The sequence below is a fragment of the Salmo salar genome, chromosome ssa16 (genome assembly GCF_905237065.1).
Source record: "Salmo salar chromosome ssa16, Ssal_v3.1, whole genome shotgun sequence".
Taxonomy (NCBI): Eukaryota; Metazoa; Chordata; class Actinopteri; order Salmoniformes; family Salmonidae; genus Salmo; species Salmo salar.
The window spans coordinates 75,125,918-75,136,926 of NC_059457.1; the positions used below are offsets into that span (position 1 = coordinate 75,125,918).

Genomic DNA, 11,009 nt, shown 5'->3' on the forward strand with positions numbered 1-11,009 from the left:
TGCGTGTGTAACTATGCATTTCAATGTTAGTCTACACCTGTTGTTTACGAAGCATGTGATGAATAACATTTGATTTGAGCGTTGGTGTGTGTGTGTTGGTGTGTGTTTGTGTGTGCAGCAAGTGTGTGTGTTGGGGACAGGCGCACGGCTGGCAGGTGCCCAAAGCCAAACGGTGGATGTATCGGCTCACGGTCACATCACACACACAGTCACCCAGTCCTCTATTTACCCTGGGCCACACAACAGAGGGACTGACAACACACACACACACAAACACACGGCTCTTGTCTTTCTGACCCATTTTCTCCTTACCTATCTTTAACATGGAATGCATGTGAATAACGTCTCTGTCTGAAGGCTGAAGCCTTAGTACCTCAGTGTGATTAACTGAAAGTGACTGACTGTACAATATTAACAATCCAGATAGGAAACTGAAGGTCAAACCACAGCCTTCTCACTTTGTTTTAGGCAGTAGGTCCAAGTTGCCTCTTGAACCTGATCTTAGGTCAGTTTTGTGTTTTCTCCCTAACGATTATGGCTATAGGATTTGGGGTGGGTAGGTTGATCTTAGATCTGTGCCTAAGGGCACAATGATTTAACCCAGAGACGGGAAGTGATTAGTTTAGGGGTCAGAGTTCAGACTGTCGAACATGGCTCTGAGTGATAAACCTGAGTTTACTGTAGCCTCAGCGTGTATCAGGGATACAGCTATTTTCAACCTAGCTTCCTTTTCTGCTGTAAATCTGGATGTGGGAACTCCGTTCATGCGTTTCTCTTACGCCTGCTACGTTCGGTTAACTTTATTGTGACTCCTAGCGGTCTGTCATCAAACTGGTTCCCAAATGTTTACTCGCTGTCCGTGACCCAGCCAAAGTCTTTCAGGAACATATTCAGATTTCTATCAACTAACTAGTTTAAATGTGACCCAAAGGAAAACGTTAATAGCCCACAAGTGGGTCCCTGGCCCACCCACTTCCACTATTACTGTTGAATAGTCATGCAAGCAGAATAAATGAACATGGAAGCAAAGCGTAATCTAGGGTTTATATTGTGAACAGGCGTGTGATGGAGAGGTTTTTTCAAATTACATTTTATTGGTCACATACACATGGTTGCAGATGTTAATGTGAGTGTAGCAAAATGCTTGTAAAAAAATGGGTGCAAAAACCTGTGTTAACAGTCATGTGCAGTTCAGCATACACAAATGCACATGCACACACGCACACACACGCACACACACACACACACACACACACACACACACACACACACACACACACACACACACACACACACACACACACACACACACACACACACACAGCGTCACATCCCTCCCACACACAGAGGAAAAGAAGGTAAGATGTGTGGAAGCGAGGGCTTCAGATAAGTGTTGCTTTCAGCATCTTTGCTCCCTGTATGCTATGGGTTGGTGCTGTGCCAAAACCACAGCCCAGAGGCCTCAGCGATGTTACAGGAAAACAAGAGATTACATGAGAGCTTTACTCACAGGTGTGACTACAGAGAATGACTCAAATGAACAATGATGTGAATGGAAACATTTTCAGAACTATTGTTATCATCTTGCAATTGTTAACTATCAGACCTGGATTGGACCCAGTTTCTCTACTGTTAGGTCTCCTTAGTAGGCATGTTACTTCTGTGGGTAAGAGGAGGCTTTACAACATCCTCACCTTCGCAGCGAGGAAAAACATACTTTTACAGTGGATTAGTGATAAGGTTCCCTCTATTAAAGATTGGCATAAGATACTATTTGAATGGGTGCCGCTGGAATATCTGACATGTACATTGCATTCTAAGACAGATCAGTTCTACAAAGTATGGGAACCTTACCTAAATTACCTAGAACCTGAAGTATCAGCTATTATGCTGCAAGGATTCTCTTAGAAGGGTGATCTATGTATTTCAGAATGACACTGTACGGTCCATGTGGGGAACCCAACTTCTTGGTTTAAACTGAGCTTATTTTTTTTTTTTTCTGTTTCTGTTTCTTTAAAATATATGTATTGAGAGACGCAATGAGGGGGATGAGGTGAGAGAAGCGCTGAGCGGGGAGAGGAAAATGGTGTGTGTGTGTCTACGTGCGTGCATACATACTGATATGTATAAGTGAGTGCTGTTTTTTTTGCCTTGTCTTTGTTGTTGTATCTCTTAATATGGGTGAAAATTGTGAAACTCCAATAAAAATACTGTTACAAAAAAAAAAAATATCAGACCTGGGTTCAAATACATTTGCATTTTAATTATTTGTATTTGAAATACTTATTTCCTGTGTATTTGAGTATTTTCAAATAATGCTGCTCGAATCAACTAGATTATTTGAAAGTATTTCTATAAATAGAATACTATTTTAAACTATTTTCAAATACACGCTGTCGTACAAGTCGATCCAGAGCATCCCAAACATGTTCAGTGGGTGACATGTCTGGTGAGTATGCAGGTCATGGAAGAACTGGGACATTTTCAGCTTCCAGGAGTTGTGTACAGATCCTTGCGACATGGGGCCGTGCATTATCATGCTGAAAGATGAGGTGGAGACGGATGAATGGCACGACAATGGGCCTCAGGATCTCATCTCGGTATCTCTGTGCATTCAAATTGCCATCGATAAAATGCAGTTGTGTTCGTTGTCTGTAGCTTATGCCTGCCCACTCTGTTCACAACGTTTGCGGTTGTGAGGCTGGTTGGACGTACTGCCAAATTCAACTACGTTGGAGGTGGCTTATGGTAGAGAAATGAACATTCAATTCTCTGGTAACAGCTCTAGTCGACATTCCTGCAGTCAGCATGCCAATTGCACACTCCCTCAAAACTTGAGACATCTGTGGCATTGTGTTGTGTGACAAAACTGCACATTTTAGAGTGGCCTTTTATTGTCCCCAGCACAAGGTGCACCTGTGTAAAGATCATGCTGTTTAATCATCTTATTGATATGCCAGATCTGTCAGGTGGATGGATTCTCTTGGCATAGCGGAAATGATCATTAACAGGGATGTAAACAGATTTGTGCACAGTATTTGAGAGGGAAAAGCTATTTTTTTTGCATAAGGACAATTTCTGGGATCTTTTATTTCAGCTCATGAAACATGTGATCAACACTTTACATGTTGCCTTAATATTTTTGTTTAGTGTACTTGTACTTTCAAAGAAAAATATCCATATACTAAATTCTAAATGTATTTGAAAGTAATTGCAATACTCTAAATAGTATTTGTAGTGAACACAGTTCTGTCAGCTATTAATCATCGAAAGATGCCATACATTGCCTCAAAGCACAGCTTCATCATTAGCATTGTGGTTGGCAATCACATAATTCAGTCAATGACTATGTGCCTGTAATTCCTTACTTTTTATTGACAACCACACAGACATCAAGTTAAGGTCACTACTTCAAGAGGAGGTGGATAGATAGGTAGGCTACAACCTATGGTTGATTTTGATAAACACTCAATTCAACATAAAAACAATGAAACAGAATTTTGAAAAGGCATTGGAAGAAAAATATTTAATTTATATAAAAACTAGTGTAAAAATAATTACATGAATTTGTACAATAGAACACTGTGTGGGTATTTTTTCCCTTCCTTTTCTATTCTTTAAATAACAACATTTTCAACATGTAGACTGCTGGAACTCCTTTCCTTGGATCAGAAGGCTAAACCTGTTTCCAGGCTCATTGCCTGGGGGGGTGAGGGCCTTTCTTCCTGGGCTGGGGTAGCGGTGGGGGCTGCTCCACATCGTCATCCATTGGTGTCTGTGGAGGCCTCCCTCGAGCCTGGGCTCTGGGTTGGGGCTCGGCCTGGCTGGAGGCCCTGGCCGTAGGCCTGGGGCCCGTGGAACCAGGTGGGGCCCCACCGGGAGGTCTCTGCCTTTGCTTCTGGCCCTCTGGGTGAGAAGGATGCTTTGTCTGGCCCTCTGGGTGGTAAGGATGCTGGGTCTTGGTCATGGGGGCTAATCTCAACGCTCTTTCCTCTGTGAGGGAGAATGAACAGATGAAACGTGGGACGGAACAAAAGAAAGATACTGTAGATACCTTAAATGTTTCTGCGCAGAACACCAACACAATAGTCATAGACATTTGAGCTTTGGTCTAAAGCTATTACCTTCAAAGCGCATCGGGCTCTTGCGTCGGCTGAGGCAACAGCACACCAAGGTGATGATGATGAGGAGGAGTACCAAGCCCCCTCCCCCGGCCAGGATGCACACCATGGTCAAGAAATCAAAACCAAACAGTAAACCATGATCACCCGATTTTGAGACAGCTGAGAGGAGGGTGGGGGATGAGGGGTGGAGCAGAGGAGAGACAAATTAGATGTTTTACTGTCTTTTTGTCTTTTTTATGTGGTGCTCCACCAATCTTAAATATTGATCGCTTTTTTTCCTGAAAACAGAAGAAGAAAAACAGAGAGAGAGAAAGAAACAGAGAGAAAGAGACAGAGAGATACACAAAGAGAATTGCAATTGAGCCCTTCAAAACATACTGTACCGTTGCATGTTGGTTTGACGATGTCACTTGTCTCCTCGTTGACCTCGTTGACTGCAGAGCAGGTGAAGGTGTCCAGCGCTTTCAGTTGTTTCAGACCGATGATCAAGGTTGTTTCTGTTTTCCCATTTAAAGGCTGTCCGTTCTGGCTCCACTTGAAAGTCACTCCCTCAGTGTTGGTCAAGGTACAGGTAAAGATTACGTCCTTATCAGAACAGGTTATTTTCACTGAGGGCTTGGAGACTTTTTCTGGAGAGAAACAAAATGTCAGTGTCTCTAAAGGAGAGGATACGGTACTTGTATGGTTGGAAAGAAAGAGAGAAAGAGACTTACCCTTCATACACAGTCTGAAGGACCGATCTAGGATGTTTTTCCCGTCGCTGTTGAACACCTCTGCTTTATAAGTACCTTCGTTTGTCAACTTCGGGTCTTTGAGCTGGAGAGACCCATCATCTAAGATGTCCTCAGCCTTGCCTGGTTTGAACATTCCATTCTTTCTTTTAAATATAACATTGCCATTGTGTTTCCAGGTTATTTCTTTCGAACTCAATTCCTTGTAATTAAGAGGGATGGTGAAGTCAGTTCCAGGTTGCAAATAATGAAAGCATGAATCTGTGATAGAAGAGAAGAAAAGAGATCAGAATAATTCTCTGTTGCTGACGGTAGCATACTTTTATTACATTTTGGGGTCAATAAAGAATTAAAAAATGTGATCAAATTCAATTATTATTATTGACATTTTTGGTCAAGCATTTGTCTACAGTATAAATGACCAATTATGTATTCTACATTTCAAAGTAAAATAAGTTCATTTCAAGTACAACTGTCCATTGTTAGTTCCTCATCATTTGTCAATTAGGCCAACTACCAGGCAAATATGCTCTAAAACAGGCCCATAAAATAAAGTGTCACAACTTATACCAAGTGTTTCTAACTTGGATCGAATTCAAATAATGCCACTGTATGAAAAGACATGTTCAACTGGTTGGGTTAGCCACAGTAACCCAGATCATTCTATTACATCTTCCTGTTCTTGTTTCCTGGGTGTTTGAAACAGAACATGCCTTTCTGAAAGGCCACAGATACTAAAACAACAGGACCTCTTCAAATCAAATGGCCTATCTGGGGACAATATCACAGACACAGATGGACAGATTAAGCCTTCTCCTTGAGTAAACAGGATGTTAATCTTGGTCAAAATAAATTACATTGTCATGAGAAAAAACACTTCAGCAAAATAATAAGTATTGTACCACATAATGATCTTAAAATATCTAAATAGCATTTACAACATCCATACAAATCATTCTAATAATGAGATAAAATTGCGATATCAAAGATCGAATCCCCGAGCTGACAAGGTAAAAATCTGTCGTTCTGCCCCTGAACAAGCTAGTTAACCCGCTGTTCCTAGGCCGTCATTGAAAATAAGAATTTGTTCTTAACTCACTTGCCTAGTTAAATAAAGGTAAAATGTTAAAAAATGACATTGTTATATTTACAAGATAACACGTAATAGAGGCACCACAGAAGAGACATTTTCAATGTCATTTTTCATGCCCACGTCATTGTTCATTTTCTCCCTAACATTGCTCAAATCAATTGTGATCAAATGTAAAGGTTCAATAGCAATCCATGAATGTGACCATCAATAGGTTTATTTACCAGATTGACCCTATTTGATGATCATTTAAATGAAAAGCATTCTATTTCAAATCAATAGACATCCTCTTCTCAAATAACGGGAGGGTTAGAGTGAGAGTGTCTTACCTTCTGCTGAAAGAGCGATAAATCCATGAAGGACAAGGAATGCCAGTGATAATGTACAGGCCATTGTGTTGTTACTACATGTACTGTGAGAAAAATGTACAGGTTTCAGTTTAGTAGTCAGACCCATTCCTGGGTCTCTGTGTGTGTGTGTGTGTGTGTGTGTGTGTGTGTGTGTGTGTGTGTGTGTGTGTGTGTCTCAGAAGAGGAAATGATCCAATCAGCAGGCCCTGTATGTATCTACTCCTTCAGCAGTGCAGAAATGTCATATCTTAAAATAATCTTCAAACAAACTTTTCATCTTCTCATCAGTATCAACACGGATTTTCTCAGGCACGTCCTAAACACAACCTCTTATTACAAAACGTTTTTTAAAATTCATGTCAACAAAGACATCTAGGCTACATTCATTAATGTCAAAATAGACATCTAGGCTACATTCATTGTGTGGCATTAAATGCCACAAAACTCCATATTAGGACATTTTCATAAACAAAAAAGAAGACGAAAACGAAGGATATTACTCATAAAGTTTACTTTTTCAGATCAGCTTTTCCTTTCTCAACCTAACACTATGTCATCATGCAAAACTGACCCTGGGTCTGTACTTAGGAGTGGCAAGCTCATACACTGTAATCACTTACCAATTCCAAACTGAGCCCTATATACCTACTGGAGAGCACATCTGAAAGGATTGGACAAATGAAAGCAATATTGCAGAATGTGTTGATGTCTTTCTTTTCCTCTATCCACCAGAAGTACCCAGGTGTAGGTGACTGGGCTTGAATGGGAATAGGGCAAGCCAGTGAACTTCAGTTTTCATGGATTGTAGAACTATGCCTACATCTAGTGTTCAATAAATGTAGTTGCATCACCTGCACTTTGGAAATTCAAATTGCCTTCCCCCAAACTGCGAATTGTTGTACGTTTTTCAAATGTTTACCAGTCAAAGTGAGAATTTACATCCAAATGTCCTTTCCTTGACCTCAGCAGGTCACCGTGGTCGACTACATTCTATGTGAGCATGCACAAACACGACGAAACCATAATAGTTCTCAAAAGAAAGAAACACTTTCACTTTCATATGGATCGCACCTGCGGGCGATGGCTGACCAAGGAATATCAACTCCCAGTATAATAGGCCTAGTCATTATATTCTGTTGCATTTATGGCGGACAATTCGTCAATGGTAAGTGAATGTATTTCCCCGGGCTAGTAGACTATTTATACAATTATACACAATTCAAGAAAGCTGAGATTTCAGTCTAGTGAGACCAGGTGTTTGGACGCGCTGATCCATGATCGACGCACCTTCACTGCTCTCCTGTCCTAGAAAAATCCTTTGATGGATTGTTCTTGGAACATATTTGGTATTGTTAGACTTTTTCTATTGCTTTTGCTTACGAATGTATTTTCTTTTGTTGACATAAATGTTATTCAGAATATCAGTGGCGGAAAAAGTACATAATTGTCATACTTGAGTAAAATTAAAGATACCTTAGTAGAAAATTAAGCAAAAGTGAGTAAGTAAAAGTGAAAGTCACCCAGTAAAATACTAATTGAGTAAAAGTCTAAAAGTATTTGGTTTTAAATATACTCAAGTATCAAAAGTAAAAGTATAAATCATTTCACATTCCTTATATTAAGGAAGCATTTGTGTTTGGCCAGGGGCACACTTCAACACTCAGACATCATTTACAAAGGAAGCATGTGTGTTTATTGAGCCAGATCAGAGGTAGTAGGGATGACCAGGGATGTTCTCTTGATGTGTTTGAATTGGACCATTTTCCTGTCTGCTAAGCATTCAAGATGTAACAAGTACTTTTGGATGTCAGGGAAAAGTATGGTGTAATTTTTACATTATTTTCTTTAGGAATGTAGTGGAGTAAAAGTAAAAGTTGTCAAAAAATAGTAAAGTACAGATACCCCCATAAATTACTTAAGTAAAGTAGTTTTACTTAAGTACTTTATACAACTGGAAAATACTACAACTGAATTTAGGCTAATTACTAGCCTTGCTAGAGTTTACCCACCATCTATTCCCCACACCTTCTGTTTCCCCGCACACAAATATTTTTGGTTTCAGTTACTGCATTTTGTGCCGGGTGTTGCTTTTGGGGCCTTTGTACACTGTCTAGAAAAGTTACTAGGGGGGAAGACTGTTGTATTACAGGGTAATAACATTGTTCCTTACAATAAATCAGCCCATTTATACCATATGAGGGCAATGTGACTATGTCATGTTAACTGTGATGTAACTCTGTTCTCATCCAATAGCAGCTGGACAGTCCACCACCCGTTATGTCATCACAAACGGCAATGTCATCATCAACCCTGGGATCCGTGGTGGAGTTTTACAGGAGATCCTCTGGAAACATGGTGGAAACAAGGCGGTGGAATGGAACACTGTCAGGATACAGGAATTTCGTGATTTTAAAGAGAAGACATCATTGAACACTACAACAGGAGAAATCACTATCAGACAGTTGACCCAGCAGCTCAGCGGGGTGTATGAGGCAGAGGGTTTGATTGGTGGAAAAATACAGACCTTTCAGCAGAGAGTGAAATTCATTGTTAAGTCATTGTTACCTAAATAGATGGTCAGGACTTGTGATCCAATGATGGATCGGGACCTCTTTTTAGGTACTAGCTAAAGAAGGGGATGTAACATTTTTTTAAATGTAATCTTTATTTAACTAGGCAAGTCAATTAAGAACAAATTCTTATTTACAATGACGGCCTACCCCTGGCCAAACCAGGACAACGCTGGGCCAATTGTGCACCACCATATGGGACTCCCAAACATGGCTGGATGTGATACAGCCTGGATTTGAACCAGGGACTGTAGTGATGCCTCTTGCACTGAGATGCAGTGCCTTAGACCGCTGCGCCACTCGGGAGCGAAACATCTCAAAGGTTCAAGCACAAAAAGGTTGCCAACGACTATGTCATGTGCTGTTAAAGTGCTGAACAATAACCTTGGTTAGTCCACACTTTTTAAAGACATTTCTGTTTCTGGTTATATTTTTATTGTTTTATAAACAAACCCTATATGCAGCTCTCTCCAAAAGTCCCCGTGATAAGAACACCAGTATGATAGCAATCATATATCAGATGGGAGAACTATGCAGGTTTGTGAGTAGAGAGAAACAAAGAGACAGTCACAGATAAATCTGACATGTGTTTGTGTTTACATGTGTTTTATAGGGATTCCATGGATCCCCATACTAGCTGCTTTTGGTGTTCTGGCCTTAGTTTTGTTTGTTGTTGGAGTATTTCTTATCAACAAGAAGTGTTACAAAGGTAAGCCCACATCTTTCAGTATTACTATGGTGTTTATATTTGTCTTTTACTCCATTAAGTTGGATTTAATCTCTCAGGATCAAATAATGATTTCAGGTCAAACACAGGTCAAACCAGCCACTCTGAAGAGGATCCAGAGAAGGCAGGGGGAACCAGCCACTCTGAAGAGGATCCAGAGAAGGCAGGGGGAACCAGCCACTCTGAAGAGGATCCAGAGAAGGCAGGGGGAACCAGCCACTCTGAAGAGGATCCAGAGAAGGCAGGGGGAACCAGCCACTCTGAAGAGGATCCAGAGAAGGCAGTGGGAACCAGCCACTCTGAAGAGGATCCAGAGAAGGCAGGGGGAACCAGCCACTCTGAAGAGGATCCAGAGAAGGCAGTGGGAACCAGCCACTCTGAAGAGGATCCAGAGAAGGCAGGGGGAACCAGCCACTCTGAAGAGGATCCAGAGAAGGCAGTGGGAACCAGCCACTCTGAAGAGGATCCAGAGAAGGCAGTGGGAACCAGCCACTCTGAAGAGGATCCAGAGAAGGCAGTGGGAACCAGCCACTCTGAAGAGGATCCAGAGAGGGCAGGGGGAACGAGCCACTGAAGATGATCCAGAGAAGGCAGGGGGAACCAGCCACTCTGAAGAGGATCCAGAGAAGGCAGTGGGAACCAGCCACTCTGAAGAGGATCCAGAGAAGGCAGGGGGAACCAGCCACTCTGAAGAGGATCCAGAGAAGGCAGTGGGAACTAGCCACTCTGAAGAGGATCCAGAGAAGGCAGGGGGAACCAGCCTCTCTGAAGAGGATCCAGAGAAGGCAGGGGGAACCAGCCTCTCTGAAGAGGATCCAGAGAAGGCAGTGGGAACCAGCCACTCTGAAGAGGATCCAGAGAACGCAGTGGGAACCAGTCACTCTGAAGAGGATCCAGAGAAGGCAGTGGGAACCAGCCACTCTGAAGAGGATCCAGAGAAGGCAGTGGGAACCAGCCACTCTGAAGAGGATCCAGAGAAGGCAGGGGGAACCAGCCACTCTGAAGAGGATCCAGAGAAGGCAGTGGGAACCAGCCACTCTGAAGAGGATCCAGAGAAAGCAGGGGGAACTAGCCACTCTGAAGAGGATCCAGAGAAGGCAGTGGGAACCAGCCATGCAGAGAGTGGGGAGAAGGAGAAGCAGCCATTACTGGAACAATAACCGGGGGTTAAAGTAGAGGACATAGTCAACCAGACCAGGGAAGGTGTGAGAAACAGAGATAGTGAGGGAGATAAGAACCCATTACTGGACTATGACAAGGCAGGATCTACTGATAACATAGGTGGTACTGTGAGTAATAGCCAGTTGAGACTAAATGACCAGAATCAGGGCCGAGGTTACAACCAGCCTACATATCAGATGAGGACACCGACTAAGGAATGTGAAGACGGGGAGGGAGAGAGAGGAACGTGAAGAAA

The 11,009-nt window shown here is 42.1% G+C and overlaps 1 protein-coding gene across 1 annotated transcript; it reads right to left on the reverse strand.

Annotated features, from left to right (window-relative positions):
- Nucleotides 1–3,351: 3,351 nt before the first annotated feature.
- On the reverse strand, nt 3,352–6,447 carry LOC106575562 (T-cell surface antigen CD2). Its single transcript, XM_014152141.2, has 5 exons — nt 6,275–6,447; nt 4,838–5,116; nt 4,508–4,753; nt 4,125–4,283; nt 3,352–3,993 (listed from the first exon to the last, which is right to left on the reverse strand). The coding sequence occupies exons 1-5, from the start codon at nt 6,399–6,401 to the stop codon at nt 3,695–3,697; spliced, it is 1,110 nt and encodes a 369-aa protein (XP_014007616.1). The 5' UTR covers nt 6,402–6,447; the 3' UTR covers nt 3,352–3,694.
- Nucleotides 6,448–11,009: the final 4,562 nt, after the last annotated feature.